Source organism: Bufo bufo, chromosome 6, assembly GCF_905171765.1.
Source record: "Bufo bufo chromosome 6, aBufBuf1.1, whole genome shotgun sequence".
Lineage (NCBI taxonomy): Eukaryota > Metazoa > Chordata > Amphibia > Anura > Bufonidae > Bufo > Bufo bufo.
This window is the reverse complement of record NC_053394.1, coordinates 41,163,703-41,190,425: the sequence shown is the minus strand read 5'-3', so window position 1 is coordinate 41,190,425 and position 26,723 is coordinate 41,163,703. Positions and strand designations below refer to the sequence as shown.

The window sequence follows — 26,723 nt, the reverse complement described above, 5'->3', positions numbered from 1 at the left end:
TGTTATGGGGGCTCTGTGGATGACACACTGTTATGGGGGCTCTGTGGATGACACACTGTTATGGGGGCTCTGTGGATGACACACTGTTATGGGGGCTCTGTGGATGACACACTGTTATGGGGGCTCTGTGGATGACACACTGTTATGGGGGCTCTGTGGATGACACACTGTTATGGGGGCTCTGTGGATGACACACTGTTATGGGGGCTCTGTGGATGACACACTGTTATGGGGGCTCTGTGGATGACACACTGTTATGGGGGCTCTGTGGATGACGCACTATTATGGGGAATATGTGGATGACACACTGTTATGGGGGCTCTGTGGATGACACACTGTTGTGGGGGGGCTCTGTGGATGACACACTGTTGTGGGGGGGGGGGGGCTCTGTGGATGACACACTGTTGTGGGGGGCTCTGTGGATGACACACTGTTGTGGGGGGGGATCTGTGGATGACACATATATAGCAGCATATACAGTGTCATCCACAGATCCCCCATAACAGTGTGACGTTTAATTGACAGTATTATGTCTATATCGTGGAAAATAGTTTTAAGGAAATGAAATAAAGATTTAAAATGTTATATTAGTCAGCAGTTCAAGCTAGACGTAATGCAAAACTATCTCCCACGATATAGACATAATACTGTCAAGTAAACGGAACACCGGCATCTGGTGTTGTAATGGCAGCAGGGCCCGGTGCAGTCACTGTATTCTATTACACTGGGCCCCGCTCACTGTAATACTAATATTGAACAACTTGAAATCCTCTGCGATCCTCTCCCTCTCTGTACTCACAAACTCAGTAGCAGACTGGGCGGCAGCGCAACTCACTGACATCACGCGCCTGCTCCTCCCACTTTATGAATGAAGCAGGAGGAGCAGGCGCGTGACGTCAGTGAGTTGCGCTGCCGCCCGGCCTGCTACTGAGTTTTAGAGATGGGAAGTTCGGATCTTTTTCATGAATTGGATCTTCGGTTCACTTCCTGAGCCGGCAGAAGCAAGTGAACTGAAGATCAATGCGCATGCTCAGCTCATCGAATCTTCGGTTCACTTGCTGAGTCGGCTCTCAAGTGAACCGAAGGTCTGGAGGGACTCGCTCCTGGCAAACACAGCTCTGCTGCAGTGGAGCAGACTGATGTAATTACACTGTATAGTTATTGCAGGGATTTAGATAATGGTCTAAGAGTTTATTAGTTAAAAGAATCAAATGAGTCAGAGACTCATTTGATTCTTTGAGTTAAAATAATCCTGTCACCGAGTCCCTGCCAGGCTTCCTGCTCTGCTACATTGCTGCAAGCACCCTGTACACACACAGCTCTGCTACATTGCTGCAAGCACCCTGTACACACACAGCTCTGCTACATTGCTGCAAGCACCCTGTACACACACAGCTCTGCTACATTGCTGCAAGCACCCTGTACACACACAGCTCTGCTACATTGCTGCAAGCACCCTGTACACACACAGCTCTGCTACATTGCTGCAAGCACCCTGTACACACACAGCTCTGCTACAGTGCTGCAAGCACCCTGTACACACACAGCTCTGCTACATTGCTGCAAGCACCCTGTACACACACAGCTCTGCTACATTGCTGCAAGCACCCTGTACACACACAGCTCTGCTACATTGCTGCAAGCACCCTGTACACACACAGCTCTGCTACATTGCTGCAAGCACCCTGTACACACACAGCTCTGCTACATTGCTGCAAGCACCCTGTACACACACAGCTCTGCTACATTGCTGCAAGCACCCTGTACACACACAGCTCTGCTACATTGCTGCAAGCACCCTGTACACACACAGCTCTGCTACAGTGCTGCAAGCACCCTGTACACACACAGCTCTGCTACATTGCTGCAAGCACCCTGTACACACACAGCTCTGCTACATTGCTGCAAGCACCCTGTACACACACAGCTTTGCTACATGCAATACTATACCCCCCCCCCCCCGGACGGACTTGTCAGGAGACAGGAAACCGTAGAGCAGGAAGCCTGGTAGGGACTCGGTGACACAGTCTGTGACTCATTCGATTCTTTTAACTAATAAACTCAGACGATTCTCTGAGTCCCTGCGACTCCTCCCCCTGTGCTGTGAGTAAGTGCTGGACTGCTGGCTGCCTCTGGCTGGTTGGAGGGCGGGGAGGGGGGGGGCTAGCTTCCACTGTCGGCTCCTATTACACTGCCTGCTACTGAGATGGTGAGTACAGAGAGGGAGAGGATCGCAGGGGATTTCACTATTACAGTGAGCGGGGCCCGGTGTTATGTTATTCTGGGGCGGGCCCCCATCCCGGCCGGGCCCTCGGACCATGTCCGAAGTGCCCGACCGGTCAGTCCGCCCCTGCTCCTGTCTTAGAGTGAGCTGTTCAAAAGGACTTAATTGTGTCCCTCTAGGCTAGGCCCTGAGCCAGACGGAGGGCAGGGAGTTGGAAAGACTGTCCGGCCTAAAACTGGACCTCTGGCCACCCTAGGGGCAGGCTGCTGTGGAGGTCACAGTTAAGGGGATGGTCCGCTATGGAGGTCAGTGTTAAGGGGCAGATTGCTGTAAAGGCCACTGTTAAGGGGGCGGGCCCCTGTGGAGGTCACTGTTAAGGGGGTGGTGTGCTGTGAAAGTCACTGTCAAAGGGGAGAGGCTGCTGTAAAGGTCAAATTTAAGGGGGTTATAAGGGACGGGGCACTGTGGGGGGGAGGTCAGTGTTAAGGGGGCAGGGGACTGTGGAGGTCAGTGTTAAGGGGGCAGGGGACTGTGGAGGTCACTGTTAAGGGGGCAGGGGACTGTGGAGGTCACTGTTAAGGGGGCAGGGGACTGTGGAGGTCACTGTTAAGGGGGCAGGGGACTGTGGAGGTCACTGTTAAGGGGGCAGGGGACTGTGGAGGTCACTGTTAAGGGGGCAGGGGACTGTGGAGGTCACTGTTAAGGGGGCAGGGGACTGTGGAGGTCACTGTTAAGGGGGCAGGGGACTGTGGAGGTCACTGTTAAGGGGGCAGGGGACTGTGGAGGTCACTGTCATAGTGGATAGTGTTGATATCTTTTAACAACACACAAACATTAAACTAAATAGATTAAATATACCCGAGCGAAGCCGGGTCCTTCAGCGAGTCTTCTCATATAATCCAGTAGGAATAATAAAATAAGAGCTGTTTTATGAGAGGAGTATATACAGAGAATACACAGGTAGACCGGAAAGTCATGGAACTTCTGCTCGTTTCTCCTGTTTATTAACTGATCTAAGTTTCCAGTCTCCGGTTAACACTTTGCTTTCCCTTCCTTTCTCTGTGAGAGGAATAGGAACAGTATGTGACGGCGCGGTCCTCAGCCCTGCAGGATTACTGAGCTACGCAGATTTCATCCTCCTACGTGTGTGCGTGAGCTTGGTATGCAGGGCAGCACGGGGGAGCCAGGGCGGCCGCGCTCTTACGTAATACTCCTGCATCTGCTCCACTATTTCTAACTCTATGGGGGATTACTGTATGATCACAAAAATAAGTAATTCTAGATTACTAGATGAGCAAAAGACGAGCTTAACCCGGAGAGACCCCTCATTAAAAGCAGGAAGGGCAGGTCTGCATCGTCATTTCTCGGAAATTCCTTTATAATCTGTCTCACATCTACAGTATCTAATATCTGTCTCGCATCTCTCTGCCCGTCTCGTATCTCTCTATCTAAATATATTACAAACCAAATTTGAGCTTTTCTTCATTTCGTTTATTAACCATTTAAAGGAGGTTGACTAGTTTCCTCAGGATTTTTTTTGATCAAATCTTTTTATTTGAAATCAATTTTCCATTTTCCGTATGAACATAGTGAACAACACAGAGAAACCCTTCCCAACTAATCAGACTTACATGGCCTATACCTGTGATGGGCTAACCTCCAGCTGTGGTAAAACTACAACTCCCAAGTTGCAAACTTGCTTGGCTGTTCTCAGAACTCCATAGAAATGAATGGAGCATGCTGGGAGTCGTAGTTTCACCACAGCTGGAGTGATGGAGGTTAATCATCACTGGCCTAGACTAACGAAAGCCCCTAAGCAGTAGCAGAAAACGCCCGGCCTGTACCTACCTTAAAATCTGCTCCGACACAGGTTTATTCTTGAACTTTGGTGGCAGCTCAAGCAATGGTTTTACCGTGAAACACTGAATGTCTGATTGTAAAAATTAAAGGATAAAAACCAATTCAATTCCATAAGAGAAAACAAAACTAAATACAGTAAAAAATTGAATAAAAGTCTGAATAAAATGGCAATTCTATAGAAGCGGAGTCTCCGCACCCTCCTCAAGACTGTTCATTATATCTTCCCCTCTATGGTCTGGGGTATGAGCAGCGCTCTGGTCTCCAGGAAAAACTCTGCCTTATTTATTTCTATTTTTCTTTCTTCCACCTGAAAAATGCCCGTAGTGAGACTCCTGAGCGCAGGACGTACATTCTGCAACCAAAAACTCATGGCAATAAAAACGCTTGCTGAGGTATTTATATAGCTAAAAGCTCGCTATTCTGTCATCCTGCGGGATGACCGGGACAACGTCTTATCTGAAACGATGCAATATTTATTTTGGCATTATAATATTATTTTATCCTCCTGTATATTATATCAAGTGGAAAGGGGTGATTTTCTGCTCGGTACCATTAGTAAAGGAATTCTCAACCTAGAAATGAGCGATGCGAGAATGCAGGAGATAAGTTCGCCCCCCGCTGTCTGACAGTTTATGGGATTCTCTGCTGAATCAAGCAGTCTTGTAGAAATCCCGAAGGGAACACAAGGGTTAATATTCTGCTGAACTGTTACAAAGGAGATGGTGGCTTAGTCAAGGGGTGTATCATAACTTTTTGCTCTACTGCAGACAGGGCGGAGGGGCAGGCTCCTGCTACAGACAGCTGTCTTACAGACAGACAGACACAAACCGTTTTTGAAAGGAGGGGGGTTGCGCTCCTGAGACACGCAGAGATTTTTTAAATACAGTATTTTTCTCAGTTATATCGTAATATAAAGACAAAATAGGGAGAGTATCAGAAAGAGCTGTTTTGGGTTTTTTTTTTGTGTGCATTTTCTATGTATAGTTTTCCTTTAAATATCACAGTACATAACGCATTGGACCTTTCCAAGACATCAGATTGATGAAGCAGGAGCCCAGTCTGGTCACTATCTTACCAGAGGAGGAACATCCTGTTACCATTTCCCAATGATGGGAAGAAGATGCTATGTAACACTCTCCTCGTCATGGGGAGGACAATCACTCGGTCTACTCCACTTTATGGGAAGAATGCAGTTGGATCCTATTCCTATCATGGGAGGAGACGGTTCCTGTCCTCTCTCCATCATGGGAGAAACCTCTCAATCTATTCCACATTATATGAGGAACAATTGTCTCCCTATCCTAGAATGAACAGTTCCCTCTATATCTTAAGAGGAATGAACCATGGCCTGCCTCACATAAGGCTACTTTCAAACTTGCATTAAACTTTTCCGGTATTGAATTCCGTCCTAGCGGCTCAATACCGGAAAAAAAACTGATCAGTTTTATACTAATGCATTCTGAATGAGGAGCAATCCGTTCAGGATGCATCAGGATGTCTTCAGTTCAGTCACTGTACGGTTTTTGGATGGAGAAAATACTGGAATGCTGGCGTTATTTTACATTGAAATGTATTAATGCCGGATCCGGCCCCAAGTGTTCCGGAAAAAAAAATCCAGTTTTGCGGTCTGCGCATGTGAAAAAGATAAATACCGGATCCGTTTTTCCGGATGACAACCGGAGAGATGGATTCGGTATTGCAATGCATTTGTGAGATGGATCTGTACAACGCAAGTGTGAAAGTACCCTTAGGAGCAATGAACCCTTGTCCTCGCCACGTCTTACGAGGAATGAACCCAGGTCGTCTCCACTCATTAAGTGGAATGAACACAGGTATTTTCCACATCCTAGGAGAAATGAACCTTGTCCTTGCCAGGTCTTAGAAGAAATAAAACCAGGTCATCTCTACATTTTAAGAGGGATGAACCGTGGTCTGCTCCACATCCTAGGAGAAATTAAAACTTGTCCTCACCAAGTCCTTAGGAGGAATGAACCCAGGTCGTCTCCTCATGTTAAGAGGCATGAACCCTGGTCTGCTTCATATCATAAGAGTATTGAATCCTGGTCTTCTTCAGACTATGGGAAAATCTGTCTTTGCAATTTCCACCTCATCTGAAGAACAGGTCTTGGTAATCTTATTATGGGAAAACATATCTGGATTATCTCCTCGGCAAGGAAGAAACATGCCCTGGTCTTGTCCTCATCATAAGAGCGATATGAATCCATATACTGTATACAGACCACACACTAATCCTGTACTGTCTGAACCTTTAAGGATACACTGTCCAGAAGAATTCTTGATGTCATCGCCAGGTGGTGACGTGGTCTTCATCTTTTCTGCATTCGGAAACTGAGTTAAAAGTCGAGTCTCAAAGTCTTCACGTCTCTCATATTCCTTACCACGGTAAATGAAGACTTTATTCTGAAAAACAGAGAAGAAACATACATTTAAGGCTACTTTCACACTAGCGTTCGGAGCGGATCAGTCTGATGTTTCATCAGACGGATCCGCTCCGATAATGCAGACGTTCGCATCCGTTCAGAACGGATCCGTCTGCATTAAAACTTAGAAAATTTTCTAAGTGTGAAAGTTGTCTGAGCGGATCCGTCCAGACTTTACATTGTAAGTCAATGGGGAACGGATCCGCTTGAAGATTGAGCCATATGGTGTCATCTTCAAGCGGATCCGTCCCCATTGACTTACATTGTAAGTCTGGACGGATCCGCTCGCCTCCGCACGGCCAGGCGGACACCCGAACGCTGCAAGCAGCGTTCGGGTGTCCGCTCACTGAGCGGAGCGGAGGCTGAGCGCTGGCAGGCGGATGCATTCTCAGTGGATCTGCCTCCATTGAGAATGCATCAGGGCCAGACGGATGCGTTCGGGGCCGCTCGTGAGCCCCTTCAAACGGAGCTCACGAGCGGAGCCCCGAACGCTAGTGTGAAAGTAGCCTAAAATGGTGTAAAATAAAAATAATAAAAAAACTGTTCTGCAGACCCAAATACATGCTTTCTGTTTAAGGACCTACAGGTAAGAAACCCGGACTTTGATAGCCACAGCACTCTGCAAGATGGGGCCAATATTATAAGTCTGGGGGCCCTGTTACAGATTGAGGCCCAGGAGCTTACAGTCAACCTGTCACTGCCCTATCTGAGAGCAGGATCTGACAAAGGAAGATCAGCAGAGCTGTGTGATATATAGGTTTATAGGATCTTGAGCAGGACTCTTGACTAAGAAGCAAAGTAAATCCAGACAGGACTCCTGGAGAGACAGAGAGTCCTGATCACCTTGCCCACACAGGGTGACTGACAGCCTGCTCTGTATACACACTGGTACAGGAGCAGCTGTCAATCATCCTCTGTGTGGGCAGAGTCACCAGGACTCCCACTGTCTCTACTAGGAGTCCTGTCAGGACTTACTGTTTTTTTTACTCAGTCTCTGTATCATATAAACCTACAGTATATATGGACAAAAGGAAGAAAGCATGAGACTCCACAGACATTGTTTGCTGCCCGTTACCATGGAGACGCATAGGTCTGCATAAGAGCTGTAGAGACAAAATTATAGGAAATTATGTAGAATAAGACTTAATTTCACTTTAGATGTATTGGGTCAGAAAAAAAAAATATATTGTGACGGTGTACGTGGTTTTCAGAGATATACATTTCTGGTGGAGGAATGAGTTGAGAAATTACAGTATAAGATAGACTGATTTATTGACTTACATCTCTTCTCTCTCCCTTAGGTTACTAAACGGTTCCTCCGGCTACTTGGAACATTATTTCTACATTAAGCACCAGCATAAATTCTCCAGTTTCACAGATATTGGCAGCATATGCTCAGGTGCCCCTAGCACTGCTGGACGCCCACCGCAGACCGCAGGACGCCTCTTCCCCACAGGACTGGGAAAAGCCCTCTCGGCATCGAATAGATCGCTGGCTGTTAATTGCAATGGCCGGTTTTTGTGTGTAGAAAGCAGGAAAGCCTTTTTTTTCTTCCATCCAGGAATCAAAGTGCGCTAATATGAGCAGCCAGACGACGTTACCGCGCCCGCCCATGTGACCTTTATTTAATGTCTGCAGCTCAATATTAGCGGCAAGGCTAGCAGAAACAAAACGGGGTATTATAGTTTTAATAAGACTGCCAGCGGGCAATGGATTCCTACTTTTGCTGACCTACTTCTGTGCAATTTCTAACTTGCGGCTTCTGTACACAAAACCAAACATCATTAGGCCCCGGAGCAAGTTATGTAAGGTAAGTTCATCAAACATAAAAGCATGAAAAATTAAATTATTGACAAGGGCGGCAAAGACAAATTGAAATGAAAGGGGCGAGGAAATCGGGTTTTAAAAGCAAATTCTTTGTCAGCAATGCATTAAACAGGCAATGAAACATAACTGTTCCCCGGCTAATGTACAGGAGTGCCAAAATGACCCCCCTGCCCAGCGAGTGTAAAACGCAATAAATGCATTTCCGCACAAACGCAGACCCGCTGGCTCGTGAAGAGAAACCAGCCCTGGATTAAAAAAGATGCTTAAAACGCAGTTCACAGTTTGCATTATTCACTCTTTTACTACACACATAATGTGTCTAAGCTGGAAAATTGCTTGTTGGACTGAACCAGCTATGAATTTCAATGCTCTGCAAATCTCGGCTCACCAGTGACAGCCGCTGTGCTGGAAGCTGCGGACACACCTGGATAGTCTGTGCAGGTGGTTAATAACAGGGTACTGTTTGTCGACAATGACCTATGGCCATACAGCTCAGGGTGGCACCATGTGGACATGCTAAGTCCATAGGCGCCACAGCAATTAAAGGGTGAAGGTACCTGCCCATGGTTTTCATCACCCAGAATTATAAAACGTACACCTGGACTGGTGGGGTGGGGTTGCTGATTTTTGCCCTGGGGGTCCTTTTTCCTTAACAGTGTTGTCCAGGTATATTCACCCACCTGAGCCGAGATCGGGGATGAAAAGGTGCAACTGCTTGTGAAGGCAACAGCCCAAATGTTGCGTGTGGGTCCCACTTAGTACAACAGGATCCATGCCCCATACTTACTGGTTTGTTAGATGGCTGCCTCGACGGTACCAGCCAGCGTGCAGTTGGGTCTCTCGACAACTGCATAGATAGCCCTTTTAAGTACACCCCAATCTGGCTGTTAACAGACACCCCCATTACTTACAAGACTGACCCAACTGGTCCAGTCCTAAAGGTGTCCTCAAACATAAACTGAGGAAAAAGCAAGTTAATTGGTAGCTGGAGCTAATGGTTACCAGTTAGGATGATAACTATTACATGTGCATAGTGCAGTGCTCCAGACTAAAAAAAAATACCTAGTTGCCATTGGCTCCTGAACTGAAAAATGTAGGAGCCAAATTAAATTTTTAGTCGCCAAATCGAAACCGAATCACAATTTTGGTATCGTGACAACGCTACGCCAATCAGATGTTTATCATACTGGAGTGTTGGGGGGGCGCACTGCACCACCAATGTTTATTATACTGGGGTGTTGGGGGGGGGGGGGGGCGCACTGTGCCACCAATGTTTATTATACTGGGGTGTTGGGGGGGGGGGGGGGGCGCACTGTGCCACCAATGAAGATAACTGACATGTTAATACAAATACATGAGGCGGGTGCCGGAATCAAATAGTCGGCACCTGCAGTTAACCTCTCAGGTACCGCACCTGAAGGGTTAACTGCCACTGATCGCAGCTCCCTGTCATAGAGGTCGGGTGCCGGCTATTTGATTCCGGCACCCGCCTCATGTATTTGTATTAACAGGTCAGTTATCTTCATTGGTGGCGCAGTGGCCACAGCCCCTCCCCTCCTCCTTCTGTCTCTCTTCTTACTGGCGGCGGCAGCACAGGGGGGAGGGAGAGACTCCTTCTCCTCTGCGCTGCTGAGAAGAACATCGGCGGCGGGGCAGAGAACTATCAGCTCTTGTGCCCCGCCGCTGTATTCAACTGCAGAGCTTCGGCGGCGGGTCTAGTCGCAAATGGCGACAAGACTAAAATATCTTGTTGCCATTTGTAAATTCTAAGCCATTTTGGTCGCTATTTGGAGCCCTGTAGTGGGTGCAAATGATAATAATGTCTAAAATGGCAATACATAGGTCATTAACCTCTTAAGGACGAGAGCTGTACATGTATGGCGGAAGTCTGGGTGGGCGCCATAGCCATCGGGTACCTTCTGTTTTACATAGCAGACACCTGGAAGCATCGTCTAGGATCGGCGATAAAGCCAATCCTGGACTTTTATCCCCTCAAACGCAGTGGTCAATTGCGACCACAGTATCTGAGAGATGAAACCTGGGGAGCGATGTGCTCAAAAAAGTAAATAGTTTTTTTTTTAAATATGTTTTTTTTTTCAAAAGATATAAAAATGTAAGTCACATGCTTTCCCGATATTAATAATAAATTATAAAGTATCGTTGTATCCCAAAACGACCCAATTTTAAAAATATAAACTTATTGATGGTATGGTGAGCACGGCAACAAATTATTTTTTTTCTAAATAGCCGATTTGCCGTTTTTTCTTAGCTTCACCTCCCCTAAACACTCGAAGACCATATTATTAAAAACTGCAGATTGCTACACAATAAATTAGCCCCCCCCCACACAGCTCCATGGACATAAATATATACCGTAAGTTATGGGAGTCAGAAAATAGTGAAGAAAAAAAAAAACATTTATAGTTTAAGTGTTAAACCATAAGAAAAAATATATAAATGTGGTATTTTTGTAATTGTACTGAAACGGAGAATGAAGGTAACAGATCAGTTTTAGCACATAGGGAATGCAATAAAAATGGAAATACATAAAACAAATTTTTCCCCCAATTTCACCCCATTTGGAATTTGTTTTCCAGCTTCCCACTACATTGCATAGAATATAAAATTGTGCCACTAGAAAGTACTACTTGTCCTGCAAAAAAAGCTATGTGAATGCATAAAGCTATGTGAATGGAAAAATAAAATAGTTATGGCTGCAGGAAGGAAGAGAGTAAAAAATGAAAATGCAAAAATGAAAATTGGCCCGATCCTTGAGGGGTATAAACACACCTCAGGACAACCTATATATGCCCTATTAGATGCAGAATACCCCTCTGATAAGTAGTGGACTGAACTCAGGAATCAATGTATTGCATGGTAACCATTCATTCGAATGACATGTTCCCAGGCGTTTGCTGGGGTTCTCATTACCTGGGTTGTCCATTAAGATAGTATACAGGTGACAGGTTCTCCTACTAAACTTCTATTGTTAACTCAAAGGAACACAAAACGCAGACACTAAAAAAAAAAAAAAATCCCAGCCCTTCCGCGCTTCATCTCCTCTTTCTTCTCTATGTTTCCCAGAGGCTTAGCCATGTCCACCCTCCTCCTCCTCACTGTCCTGTGTCAGTTGCCTCCCCTTCGGCCGAATACGAAGCAGGAGATTAACCCTTGAGTTCTTTGCAGGATTGCTACAAAACTGTTTGTTTTAGGGTCATGCAGCAGACTGACAAAGTCGAACAGTAGGGATGAGTGAATCGACTTCGGATAAATCTCCGTTCCAATACTGTATGGAGCGGGAGCTCCGAACAGTATTAGAATGTATTGGCTCCGATGAGCCGAAGTTATTGCTTCGCGGGACTTCGGGTAATAACTTCATAAATTATTTTGTACTGTAAAAAAAACATTTCCCGAACTTGGGTTCAGTTCCAAGGTACCAAGCAATAACTTTGGCTCATCGGAGCCACTACATTCTAATACTGTATGGAGCTCCTGCTCCGTACAGTATTGGAACAAAGTTTTATGCAAATCGACTTCGGATGTTTCATCCGAAGTTGATTCGCTCATCCCTATCCAACAGTAAAGCCTCATTCACACGTCAGTGTTCCACGCATGTGTGCGGTACGTGTTCTCTACGGACAGTACAATTCATTTTTTATGTGTGTATTCATATATCAGTGTTTTACCACGGTCCATGGGTCATTGTTTTTAGCACGGATGCATGCTCCATTTTGTCCGTGTTCACGGATCCATCGCATCAGTGAAGACCACGGATGCAACATGGATGTCATCTTTAGGGAGCATTCACACGACCGTGTTGGTCTTGCGGTCCGCAAATCACGGATCCGTGTGTTCCGTATGTCTTTAGTTATCTTTCCGTTTCCATTCAGCAAGTCCGTATAATATGGACGTGGTGCTTCCATGTGTCATCCGTTTTTCACGGTCCGCAAAAAACTGAAATGGGGTTTCCTAGAATGTTTTCAGTCCAGGGGTCCGCAAAAAACGGATGACATACGGATGCATTTCCGTGTGCTATCCGTTTTTTACAGACCCATTGACTTTCTATGGGGCCACGGACCGCAATTTGCGGCCAAGTATAGGACACGTTCTAAAATAAAAGGAACGGACACACGGATGACAATGAAAGGCATTCCGCAATTTTTGCAGAACCATAGAAATGAATGGGTCCGTGCATTGTTCGCAAAAATTGCGGAACGGACGCAGAAGAAAAACACGGTCGTGTGAGTGCTCCCTAAGGAAGAGATGCGTTAAAAAATATTTTTCAGCTGTGCAGGGTCAGCGAAACACGGATGGCACACAGACAGCAAAAAACGGACACACGGATCCTTCACGGATGCATCACTAACCACCTTCTCACGGATTTGAGCATGGACATGTGAATGAGGCTTTATACAGATGCAGCCAAGCTAAATTTGATGGTTAACGTGTTAAGTTAAAAAATGCCAAGAAAATGTTAACTGACTTTTCAATGGATTTCAATGGCTTTTGTCACGAGAGAACACCGAGATGTCTTATCAGAGTCAATTTTAGCTCGACTACATCTGTACCTAGGTTTAATGTTCCTTTAAGATATGACACACTGACAGCACACCAGTAGATAGTACTTACGTGTTCTGCAGTCACAGCACACGCAGCGCATAAAATAAGTAACAAACTTCGATTAATACAGTAACTGAATGCACCGTCAGTCAGATTGCAGTATTAATGCCATATACATTTTAGGCATACCCTAATGAACGTGGGGAATCCTTGTCCGAAATATCCAACGGCGAAGTAGTCAGGCTTTGGCCGGATAACTTTCACGATGCTTTCAAAAAACTGTGCTTGTTTTTTCTGCAATGAAAAGAAACGTGTGACAGAAAAGAAGTTGGAGATGAGCAAGTACATAGTGTGCGAGCAGTACCCGGAGTAACAGGCAAACCGCCTGGATTATTAGCGCTTTCTGGTGCCACCAATATTCAGTAAGTCGCAATGAACAGCGGCCGTCAAACATTAAAAGCCCATTTCACTCCAGTATCACGTTTGCTACTGTCCAGACTAGCAGGTCAGACATGGCTTTATTTATTCGTCATCTCTTAAAGGGGTTGTCTCTCACTTCAGCAAATGGCATTTATCATGTAGAGAAAGTTAATACAAGGCACTTACTAATGTATTGTCATTGTCCATATTGCCTCCTTTGCTGGGTTCATTCATTTTTCCATCACATTGTACGCTGCTCGTTTCGATGGTTACAGACCACCCTGCAATCCATCAGTGGTGGTCGTGCTTGCACACTATACTGGATTGATTAATTTTTCCCATTAGATTATACACTGCTCATCTCGAGGGGTTATGACCACCCTGCAATCCAGCAGCAGTGGCCGTGCTTGCACGCAATAGGAAAAGGCGCTGGCCTCACAGCATGCATAGCAGCTCCTGTCCCGGCCACTTCGTATCTGCGCTGCAGTGGTGGTCGTAACGCCTGGAGATGATCAGCGTATAATGTGATGGAAAAATGAATCCAGCCAGCAAAGGAGACAATATTGAGAATCATAATACATTAGTAAGTGCCTTGTATTAACTTTCTCTACATGATAAATGCCACTTACTGAAGTGAGAGACAACCCCTTTAACACTTAGCCGTTAAAGGGTTTTCCGATATTTTAACACTGATGACCTATACTCAGAATAGGTCATCAGCATCTGATCTGACCTGGGAACCCCACCGATCAGCTGTTTGAGAAGGCTCCGGAACTCCTGTGAGCGCCGTGGCTTTCTTGCAGCTCACCAAGCACAGCGCCGTACATTGTACAGTGGCTATGTTTGGTATCGCGCTCAGCCCCATTTACTTCTATGGGACTGAGATGCTCCTAGGCCACGCGACAGAAGAACCGTGTTGTCACTGGCCTAGGAAAAGCAGACAGAAGGCCGCAGTGCTCACAGGAGAGCTGATCGGCGGGGGTCCCGGGTCCACCGATCAGACACTGCTGACCTATCCAGAGGATAGGTCATCAGTATTAAAATCTTGAAAAAACAATTTAAAGTGATTTTTTCACCTGTTCTCATTATTTCAATTATATACAAAATTCTGTGCCGATTAATTTCTATATATTTGTATCCTTTATTGTGGTCAGAGCTTTGTTTTTTCTGATACAGAGCTCCAAATCCTCAGCACAGACATAGATTAAAGAAGACCTGTCACCACCCCCTGACATGTCTGTTTTAGTAAATAATTATTTTCACCATAATATATAAATTCTGGAGAACCTTTTCTTAGAACACTGTGCTGTTCCATTCCTCAGTTATTCCTACTACAAGACTACAAGTTTATAAATAAATTGCCAACTGGGTGTCAGTAGTTTGGGGGGGGGGGGGGGGGGGGGTCGGATCAGTGCTGCCAGTGTCAGACTGTGTAGGGGAATGGTAACATCCAATTGGCAATTTGTTGGTAAGTGTCTAGGTGGAATAACAGAGGAACAGCACTAAGCAGTTATAAGAGAAGATGCTATATGAGTATTTGGGAGTTGTGACAGTTCCTGTTTAAAGGAACATTCCGGTAACTTCACGTTATTCTGTAGCCACGGGATAGGGGACAACTCTTACAACATGAGAACGGGGGTCCCATATCCTGCAGGACCTCCTGAGATGAATGAATGAGTGGCAGGTTGAGTATGTCACATTAATAAAAAAAAATATTAAAAAACTAACTTACCAGTAATTCACTCAGCTGTTCATAGTCGAACATTTCATTTTCATATTGCTCTGCCAGTTCTTTGCCCAGGGCGATGGCTTCCTCCCACATCTGAGCAGAGATGAGACACATATAAAGTCACTCATCATTCCTGCACTATTGTATTATGAAGGAGCACTGGGCGTTATACACTGGTCCGCCCTTGATTGGAGCAATTCTACAGGGCGAGTCTGCAAAACTAAATCAGATCTGTCTGCGACATATACAAAACAATCAATTCCTTCTAGACATGGCAAAGAATTTGAAGACCAATTCTTAAAGAGGTGACCCATCTGGCACATTGCTAGGATAGGCGCGGGTCCCACCTCTTAGACTCTTGGCACCTATCTAGAGAACGGGGCCTCCAAAGTGAAGGACGGTACACCGCGCATGAGCGGCTTGCTCTCCATTCTTTACTATGCGATTTCCAAGGATAACGGAGAGAGCGCGCTCGGTTATTTTCGGAAGTCCTATAGCTTGCTCACCTCTACATTCACCACTATGGGACTGACTGAAATAGCCTCGGGACTGCCTCGGCTATTTTCAGAACTACCATAGCGGTGCACAGAGGGGGGCTGCGCATGCGTGGCTGCACTATGTTCACTTTGGGGGGGGGGGGGGGGGGGGAGGCGTTCGGGAGACAGGACCAGCACCTATCCTACCAATATGCCATCAATGGCCAATATAACAGGGGTTATCCCATGAGTAATGTAATAAATGCAAATAAGTTATAATATAGGACATGACGATCTCTTTCTAATAAAGCTAGAACCAGCGCTGTACCTCACATGGATCCAGAGATCTCCACACTCATTGCTCTAATTGTTCTGCTAGATTTATTTCAAACTGGCAGCACAGGCGGCGTGTCCTTTCTGCTGCAGCTGTTGGCAGGTGAAGGATGGAACTAAGCATGTATGTCAACCTCAGCGAACTGGACAGAGAATTTTGAAAAAGGCCAAACAGCAGGTGGCGCTATACAGATCGGTTTCAGTGAATAACTCAGTGGCTATACAAAATTTTTAATTACATTCAATTACAAAAGTAGGAAATGCTGTGGGAAATGCCCAACGTCTTCACACATGAAAAACTGACCATCTTGTCATGGACATCAGTGGCGAGTGAAAAAGGCCTTAAAAGGGTTGTCCCACAAAAATATTCTACATTTTTCAAACCAGAACGCCCAGTGCGTCACATGGATCCAGAGATCTCCCCATTCATTGCTCAGGGGGAGTGTCTCAGCTCTCCCTATCACAGCTCAGGGGGCGTGTCTCAGCTCTCCCTATCACAGCTCAGGGGGCATGTCTCTGCTCTCCCTCTCACAGCTCAAAAGGCAGTTGAATGAAGAAACTGAGCATGTGCGACCTTCTCAGAGAGCAGGACAAAGAAATAAGAAAAAACTAGCAGCAGGTGAATAGCTCAGTGGTTATGCCAAATTTTTAATTACATACAATTACAAAAAGATTCAGATCCAGGTGCTGGTTTAAGAACTGTAGAATATTTTTCGTGGGACAACCCCTTTAATTCAAGCTCCTCATCACAGAGGAGCAGAGGGCTCGGAACTCCCATTCCAATGACTGGAGGGGGTCCAAGCAGTCATTTATCCCCTATCTTATGGACAGGAGGTAAATGTCAATTGTAGGAACCCCTTTTGTGGCATATTTACCATTCAGGAATCAAAGAAAGATGGGAAGCTTTACAGGAACCTCGACTCGGTTACTACAAGTAATTTTAGGGGGACTGATATTAGTGACTCCCTAATATATTTGGTTATACAATGGTAATCCTACACTTTTGGTGGTGGGAGACAATCCTGTGTAAATCATTAGTGCCAACAGATTCCATAATCCAAGCTGTGGCGTGCTGTCCCAGCTAATGGCTTCTAAATATTCATCATACTGTAACTGTATTTAGTGCATGGGTAAAACTATAGCCATAGCAGCCATAACACTTGATATGGGGTCCAGACGCTGGGGAAAAGGAACAATAAGGTGCAAGAACTTTGAACCTGTTTGTGGGGAACAATATGGCTGCTTTTTCATATAATGTGGGTTTTCTGATATATAGTGCAATTATACATACCTTTATGCCCATGTTTTAATTTTCTTACACTAGGTGGCGGGGGCCCAATCTTATTTTGCTATGGAGCCCTATGAATTACAGTTGCACCTCTGAATAAGTGTTATATTTATTATCCATTATACTTACTGTGCTTTGCTGCCATCTTGTGGCTATTTTAATATTTTGTTTTATGAAGTTATCTATGGCTGTTATTTCCTTGTTATTCATCACGTAACTCCTCCTTTCCTGTGAGCCCATTTCCTGTGTCCTGCAGTCCTTTCTTGTTTGTCAGACATGCGTGACAGAGCTGGAGAGAGGATTTTCCTTTAACCTCTAACACATCATTTCTCAGGGCGCATTCAATAAATTACCTAAAGACATATCCATTGCCATCTCCTTAACTGGAATTATATATGTAACTGTTGTTGCTAAAGGAATGTTTGTAGCGAGTTCACCATCTTCCACTGCTTGTACAAGAGATTCACACTCTTCGGAGACTTCGCTCATGTACATCAGTAGAAGAATATGTGGCCTTAACCACTTCCCGACCGCCCATAGGATATAAACGTCCTATAGGGCGGTTGTTTATCTCTAAGAAGACATTCTAAAAGGTCCATTTAGAGATGGCAGCTGCACGCTCATCGTGCAGCTGACGAGCAGGGGGCCCGCTGTCAGTGACAGCAGGGCAATTCAGAGGAAAGGCAGGGACAGTTCCCAGGTGTCCCTGCCTTCTAGATCGCTGTATACACAGCGCTCAGCGAGTAGATCAGGAAGCGCTATGTGTGACCGCCACGGCCGGGAGAGTGCAGGAGCTGTCGGCTCTTCCACAGACCTCGATCAGCCCTGCACTGAGGCTGTACAGCGCAGTATTCTGCTGTACAGCCTCTCTGGGGGGTGTATTTCCCCTGTAACTGGGGCTACTATGTCAGTGCCAGTTACAGGAGAAATCAATAGTGAAGAAAAAAAAAAAAGTGAAGTTAAATGTTCCTCAGAGGTCTTGTATGACCTTATGGGGGACACAGTGTAAAATAAAAAATAAAAAAATAAAAAAATAAAGCATTTTATAAAAAGAATGAAAAAAAAGTTGTCACCTTACATCACAAAAAGTGATCAAAAAGGCGTATGTCCCACAAAATGGTACCAATAAAACAGTCACCTCATCCCGCAAAAAATGCGCCCCTACATAAGAAAATCGCTCAAAAAATAAAACAGAACATGGAGACATGAAAACATCATTTTTTGTTTCAAAAACACTATTAAAATAAAAAAAAAAAAAAAGTATACATATTGGGTATTGCCGCGTACGTAACAATCAGCTCTATAAAAATATCACATGACCTAACCCATCACGTGAACACCGTAATAAAAATAGAAATAAAAACAGTGCCAAAAAAAGCTATTTTTTGTCACCTAACATCACAAAGTGCAACACCAAGCGATTAAAAAGGCGTATGCCCCCCAAAATAGTACCAAACAGTCACCTCATCCCGCACAAAATGAGACCCTAACTAAAACCATTGGTCCAAAAAAAAAAAAAAATATGGCTCTGAGACTATGGAGACACTAAAACATCATTTTTTTGGTTTAAAAAATGCTATTATTGTGTAACACTTAAATAAGAAAAAGTAGACATATTAGGTATTGCCACTTCCATAACGATCTGCTCTATAAAAATGTCACATGATTGAACCCCTCAGGTGAACGCTGTAAAAATAAATAAATAAAAACTGTGCTAAAACAACCAATTTTCTGGTCACCTTGCCCCATAAAGTGTAATAATGAATGATCAAAAAATCAAATGTACCCAAAAATGGTACCAATTTTATTTCAAAAATTCTTCATTATGTAAAACTGAAACAAATAAAGTAGACATATTTGATATCATTGCGTCTGTAACTACCTGCTTTATAAAAATAGCACAGATGAATGTTGTAAAAAATTTAAAATAAAAACAGTGCCAAGACAGCCAATTTTTGGTTACCTTGCCTCACAATAAACGTAATATAGAGCAATTAAAAATCATATGTACCCCAAAATAGTACCAATAAAACTGGCACCTTATCCCCTAGTTTCCAAAATGGGGTCAATTTTGGAGAGTTTCTACTGTAAGGGTGCATCAGGGGGGCTTCAAATGGGACAGGGCATCTAAAAACCAGTCCAGCAAAATCTGCCTTCCAAAAACCATGTGGCGCTCCTTTTCTTCTGCGCCCTGCCGTGTGCCCTTACATCAGTTTACGACCACATGTGGGGTGTTTCTCTAAACCGCAGAATCAGGGTAATAAATATTAAGTTTTGTTTGGCTGTTAACCCTCCATGTGTTAAAGAAAAAAATTGCCTTAAATGGAAAATCTGCCAAAAAAGTGAAATTTAGAAAATTCATCTCCATTTTCCATTAATTCTTCAGGAACACCTAAAGGGTTAACAAAGTTTGTTAAATCAGTTTTGAGTAACTTGAGGGGTGTAGCTTCTACAATGGGGTCATTTATGGGGGTTTCCACTGTGTAAGCCCCACAAAGTGACTTTAGACCTGAACTGGTCCATAAAAAGTGAGTCTGGGAAATTTTCTTAAAAATTTTAAGAATTGCTTCTTAAATTCGAAGCCTTTTAACGTCCTAAAAAAATAAAATGACATTTACAAAATGATGTTAACATAAAGTAGACATATGGGGAATGTTAAGTCATAAATATTTTATGAGGTATCACTTTCTGTTTCAAAAGCAAAGAGATTCAAATTTAGAAAGGTTTTCAAATTTTCGGTAACTTTTGGATTTCTTTTATAAATAAAGGTAAAACATATTGAATCAAATTTACTATTGACATGAAGTACAATGTGTCACGAGAAAACCATCTCAGAATGGCTTGGATGAGTAAAAGTGTTCCAAAGTTATTACCACATAAAGTGACACATGTCAGATTTGCAAAATTAAGGAAGGGGGTAAGTGGTTAATAAAATGCAAAAATATATGAGTAGACACAGAAAAAAGGCCAAGGGGGACTACATAAGATTTCATTGAAAGTGCAGTCGATGTAGAAATCCTTACATTTTCTTTTCAGGTGAATGTTATGTAATGAGAACAGTCAAAATGTCAAGTGACCGGAGTAACCTGGATGCTTGACAGAGTGTTGTATATTCTCCTTTACAGCCTGTGGGGATTGCAGCCATCAATCACTCATCCCCCGTAATGTGCTGCGGCAGCGCTGCTATCCGTGTAAGTATGATCAAAGACCCTAAGGATTGCCATATTTTCTAAACCAGACAGAATGCTAAATGTCAGGGAAAATGGGACAAGATTAGAACAGGTAAATGCTGTACTGCATGTTGGGAGAGACAGCTTGATGCAAAGTAAACTGAGGAAAAGCGACACAAATGTACAAGCAAAAGTGAATTAGCAGGCAGGCCGAGAGGGAGGCGGTGACAGATGATCCGTGCGGTCATTACAAAGCACTGGTGAATGCGATTTCCATCTCTATTACACAACGCTCAGTCCCTCTGTCATGGACCATTCCAATAATAGGAGAACTGTCCTTATGATAAATGGCCTCCATAGTGAACTATCTTCTGGGCCGCTCTCTGAAATATGACCTTGGCCATAATAATAAACCAATACATAAAGCGCCATTCCGAGGGCTGGAACATGGCTGTATAAGGCACCTGATGGACATACTAGTCTAGAAATACTATTTGTATAAACATCCCATTCTGCAGTCAGCAGCTGAGGACCATACAGAGATGAGCGGCGCTATGTAGGCACTGCTTATCTCCTCCGGCAGAAGCAGTCTGTCAAAGGTAGGTTTTGAAGGAAGCTCATTTTCCTATGCTTGTCCAACTCAATTGTTCCAACCTTTTAACTACCACCGGCTGCAGTAGAAAGGACACGCTCCCTAAAAAAATGCACGCACCCTGAGGTTGCTTGAAATAAGTATTGGAGCAATGAATGGGGAGATCTCTGAATCCACGTGAAGGAAAGGGCTGGTTCTAAGTTTGTTAGAGATAGTCATGTACTGTGTGATCCGATTTGAATTTTTTAGATTATGGGATGATGGCCTACCTAATGTTGTGCAATCACCAAAACAGCTCTGATATGTAGAGGCATGGACTCCACTAGAGCTCGCCTGTGGCGTCTACTCTCTTGGTGCTAGAGTCTTTAAATTCTTTACAGGAAATGTATCATTTTTTTCTGCCAGTTTTTTTTTTTACAGTAGATCTTTTTATTGGGGGGTCACATCCTAAACAGGATTTAGAGATATGCCTTACAACAGCCACCATGGGCCATACACAGAATGGTCATTGACTTCTATGGGAGAGTTTTCTAGGCATGCTCTGTGACCTGCGCAGAGGTCAGGGGGGAGCAGATAATCTTTGACAATCACCTACTGTGAATGGTGGATCCTGTGTTATCTGTATACATAGGTGGTATCTGTCTACTATATAAGTTTTGATTTTTGATAATCAAATAAATGCAGTAAAGTGATTTGTACAGACCAAGAAGTGGTGGCTATTGTTAGGATTAGTGGTCAGTGTGCAAACTGCAGGATTTTAGGATTAAAAAAGATAGATATTAACATGAAAAATTTAAAATATTTACCAAAAATTCTAACATAAAAACAGGTCATTTTCTGATGACACATGGCAAGGTGGGGCCAGCCTTTTAAGAATTTGGTGCTCCTAAGGCCCCTTTCACACGAGCGAGTTTTCTGCGCGGGTGCAATGCGTGACGTGAACGCATAGCACCCGCACTGAATCCTGACCCATTCATTTCAATGGGTCTGTGTACATGAGCGTTGTTTTTCACGCATCAGTTCTGCGTTGCGTGAAAATCGCAGCATGTTCTATATTCTGCGTTTTTCACGCAGCCCATGCCCCATAGAAGTGAATGGGGCTGCGTGAAAAACGCATTGCATCCGGAAGCAAGTGCGGGTGCGATGCGTTTTTCACTGACGGTTGCTACGAGATGTTGTTTGTAAACCTTCAGTTTTTTATCACGCGCGTGAAAAACGCATCAAAACGCATTGCACCCGCGCGGAAAAAACTGAACAACTGAACGCAATTGCAGATCAAACTGACTGAACTTGCTTGCAAAATAGTGCGAGTTTCACTGAACGCACCCTGAACGCATCCGGACCTAATCCGTCACGCTCGTGTGAAAGGGGCCTAAGGGTTCCTTTGCTCAGACAGATTTCTGCCCGTTAACGAGGGCTGTTCAGGGCTGTAGCATGGTGGTCACATTAGGTGCTGATTACATACGGCAATCATCACGAGTATGGAGATGAAGAGTTCTTAATATCAACCGTCTTGCTCATACAATTTTGCAGCACTGCATCATGGTTTACACAGGGCAATGTGCAGCTGACAAGTGCCGATTTCTAGTACCACCTAAAAATGACCTTGCCACCAATTGTCCTTCCTTGGACCATTTTTGGTAGGTACTAACCACTGCCTACTAGGAACAGCCCAGCTGCCTTATTGGAGATGCTCTGGCCCAGTCATCAATATTATGGCTGATCGATTTATCTCTTGTAAGTATTTTCTGTATAAGTATTCTACAATACCTGCACTTGTCCCCTTAGTGGGCTTCACAGCAACCTACCCCATGGAAGACTTGGGGGAGGGAGGGAGGCAGAATATGAGATAAAATATATATATATCGAGGGTTGCACCCTGCACTGACTGCCATCTGTGGCATGTGAATTCCTGAAAGGGAATAAAGGGTTAAAAGTTCTAGCGCAGAACCTTTTTTTTTTTTACTGGCAAGTATTTCTGGTCCGCTGCTACTGCATAGGAGCTTAATAATATTCAACAAAGTCCTTGGATTAAAGAGCTTTATTAAAATTACTTTCCTGCTGCAAAAGACAATAAAATAAATGAATATAGAGCGTATCCGGCAGGAAAGGTTATGCCGCTGCGATGAACTAAACACAAGGGTATGAAAGCAAAACCCGCGCTAGAGAGGATTATGACTTTATTTCCAGCGAGGTGACATGCCGCCATACGACACCGCACTCAGGGCAGAAAGAGAAATTAAGAACGTAACCGAATTTCCATGGCGAACATAGTTATCTACACCCCATGCTGCACAAGTGGCCAAATGCCGACCCTCCAGTACTCCACTTGTGGCCCTTGACCTGAAAAGAATGGCAGCAGAGCTGGTCAGGTATGTCACGGACCAGTGGCTCAATGTCAGGTGTCTGCAGCAAGTCTTCGATGGTAATAAAACCTGAAATACTTATTCTACACAGATTGTACCCTTACAGTCACATCATTGCTTCGGAATACTCTACACCAGGAAAATACTGTACATAAAAAACAAAACAAAAAAAAAACTGATTCCCATATTTAGGGTGCTTAAAGGGACTGTCTAGTCAGGCGCTCAAATATTATGTCAGGTAATGATTACCGTCCGCTTACAGTATTTACTCTCTTCTTGTTGCTTTTCAGCGGAATGCCATTAAATGATGTTTCAAGTTTTTAGTGGCTGGGGTCTGGAGTCACGCTGGTAAATGCAGTTTGTGTCTGGTATCACTGGGGAAGGAGATAAACCCAAATGCCCAAATGGAAGACAGTATAGTCCCACAAAAAATATTCAACATTTTTCAAATTAGCAGATCTGAATAATTTTGTAACTGCATGTAATTAAAAATGTAGTATAGCCAGTGAGATATTCAATAAAATGTATCTGTATAGCGCCACCTGCTGTTTGTACCTTTCCTTATTTCTTTGATCAACTTGCTGTGGTGGACGATAGGGAAGAGCAAATCGACTTCGGATGGTACATCCGAAGTCGATTCGCTAAAAACATAGTTCTAATACTGTACGGAGTTCCTGCTCCGTACAGTATTAGAATGTATTGGCTCCAATGAGCCGCAGTTATTACTTTGCAAAGTCGTGCGAGACTTTGTGTAATAACTTCGGGAATTAATTATTACTGTAAAAAAAACTCGGTACCAAACTCTGGTTCGGGTTAAAGGTACCACTAGGAACCGAACCAGAGTACCAAGGTTTTTTACAGTAGTATTTAATTCACTAAGTTATTACATGAAGTCTCGGGCGACTTTCCAAAGTAATAACTTCGGCTCATCGGAGCCAAAACATTCTAATACTGTTCGGAGTTCCTTCTTACAACAAAAATTTTAGCGAATCGACTTCGGATGTACCATTCGAAGTCGATTCGCTCATCCCTAGTGGACGCACATTCTCATTTCCATCCTTCAACTAGAAAAAAGAAACAAAACACAGGTCACTCTGAATTTGCGCGAAACGCATCCTCCAGTGGTCACCGTGGAGTTCTTTTAATCATGTAAATAAAAGTTACATTTTATTCTAAATTCCAAGGTACTGGATCCATAAAAATGTTGTTAACATCCTTCAACTGCCACTAGCCCCATCTACTGTTACAAGCTGTGACAGTTACAAAGAGGCATGCCCTCTGAGAAAGGACATGCTCCCCGAGGGAGGAACCCCCCCCCCTTCCCCCAAAGAGAGAATATACCCCCTAAGAAAGTACATACCCCATCTCTCTAGGGCTGGTTCTGGCTTTGTTAGAAAAAGATAGTCATGTCCTATATGATGTATGGGGGGTAACCCCTATAAAGAAAATCTATTTGTATACCTTGCCCTTTCTGTTACTTTAACCTTAAATGAACATTTCACCCTTTGTTTGGGGACTTCCGCCTTCCTCTACATGGCAGCTGCGCCCAAAGGACCTTCCAAGCAATGTGAGCAACATCTTCACAAAAGCGTGGTGATCCAGTGTTGTCTCCTGTGGGCCGTGTACTCCGATGCTAAGCAACAGCCAAAACAGGTGGAAACTTCATAGCTCCATTTTCTTACATGTATGTAGTCGCTTTACCCTTACTGGTAATTTTTTTATATTTCACTCGCTTTTGGGCGTACATTTTGTTATATATATCATATCATTCAATTGCATTTTAAATTCCGAATGCTGGATAACACTAGTGACATCTGTATAACTTGAAGCTACATCAATATTCCTGATATTAAGTAGGGACCCTCGACCAGAGTGTTACAGCAGTCCCCAAGTCAATAACTTTGCGATGCTACCTTTAGAAGCATCTGGATGCCATTTAAAATGAGAAATTATGTCGCCGTTTACCTTGCATCAGAAGAAAACAATGTTACATGGCTTGTTTTATTGGTCTGGGGATTTGCTATATTTTATGCAGGCAGTAAAGATGTCGTAAAATTTCATCAACTTGTTTTCTACGATGGATTACAAAAACAGAGAGGAAATAAGTGGCGGAGCTGGAATGTTATCAGGAGCACACTCTCTTATTACCTTTCCTTTGTCGAAGTAATGGATAATCTCTTGGTACAGCTGTTCTTTTAATTGTCCTTGCGTCGTTGCCTGGTAACCGTCCCGTTGAGTCAGATGTGCGGCACAAGCCTCCTCCGACCACTTGTTGGAGAACATGCCGCCGAGAAGATTTGGACAGTGGGTAATTTGAGGGGGAAAAAAAAAGAAAATCAAGAGAATTTTTGAGGACGTGGATGGTGAAAAAAAATGTGCTCTGCATCGAGTCAGTTATTATTTATTATTAAAGCGCCATTCATTCCATAGCGCTGTACATATGAAAAGGGGTATACATACATACATAATACAGACAATTGCACTAAGCATGAACAGGTGATGTTACAAACTGGTAGAGAAGGAGAGAGGGCCCTGCCCGTGAGGGCTTACAATCTACATGGTATGGGAGAAGGACACAGTAGGTGCGGGTGAAGCTGGTCATGGCGGTATAGAGGCAGCAGGGTCACTGGTTGTAGGCTTGTCTGAAGAGGTGGGTTTTCAGGTTTCTTTTGAAGGATTCCAATGTAGGTGAGAGTCTGATATGTTGGGGTAGAGAGTTCCAGAGTGTGGGGGATGCACGGGAGAAATCTTGGAGGCGATTGTGGGAAGAGGCGATAAGAGGAGAGGAGAGAAGGAGGTCTTGTGAGGATCGGAGAGTGCGTGTGGGGGTGTATCGGGAAAGTAGCTCAGAGATGTAGGGAGGGGACAGGTTATGGACGACCTTGTATGTATTTGTTAGTATTTTGAACTGAATTCGCTGGGCAATGGGGAGCCAGTGAAGGGATTGGCAGAGGGGAGAGGCAGAGGAGTAACAGGGTGAGAGGTGGATTAGTTGGGCAGCAGAGTTGAGGATAGATTGGAGGGGTGCGAGAGTGCTAGATGGAAGGCCACAGAGGAGAATGTTGCAGTAGTCTAGGTGGGAGATGATGAGGGCATGTACAAGCATTTTCGCAGATTCAAAGTTGAGGAAAGCGCATATACGGGAGATGTTTTTGAGTTGGAGGCAGCAGGTGGTGGAAAGGGTTTGGATGTGCGGTCCGAAAGAGAGGGCAGAATCCAAGGTCACTCCAAGGCAGCAGACTTGGTTGACCGGGGAGAGTGCGCAGCCATTGATCGTGATAGATAGGTCTGTTGGGGGGGTTGAGCAAGATGGGGAAAGATGATGAATTCTGTTTTATCCATGTTAAGTTTTAGAAAGCGAGAGGAGAAGAAGGATGATATGGAAGATAGGCATGGTGGGATACTGGATAATAAGGTGGTGATGTCTGGACCAGAGA

The 26,723-nt window shown here is 44.2% G+C and overlaps 1 protein-coding gene across 2 annotated transcripts in view; it reads right to left on the bottom strand.

The window, feature by feature from the left end:
* The window catches only part of DOCK1 (dedicator of cytokinesis 1), a 397,349-nt gene that overhangs the window by 39,033 nt on the left and 331,593 nt on the right, over positions 1 to 26,723 (bottom strand). The window contains exons 38-42 of one of the 2 annotated variants that reach the window (XM_040438894.1): positions 25,435 to 25,554; positions 15,065 to 15,154; positions 13,102 to 13,206; positions 6,364 to 6,505; positions 4,073 to 4,154 (exon numbers count right to left, since the gene is read on the bottom strand). In XM_040438894.1, coding sequence (XP_040294828.1) covers positions 4,073 to 4,154; positions 6,364 to 6,505; positions 13,102 to 13,206; positions 15,065 to 15,154; positions 25,435 to 25,554 — 539 coding nt within the window. Of the gene's footprint in view, positions 1 to 4,072; positions 4,155 to 6,363; positions 6,506 to 13,101; positions 13,207 to 15,060; positions 15,155 to 25,434; positions 25,555 to 26,723 lie in introns of those variants that run through there. The other variant, XR_005780006.1, reaches the window with a different exon arrangement.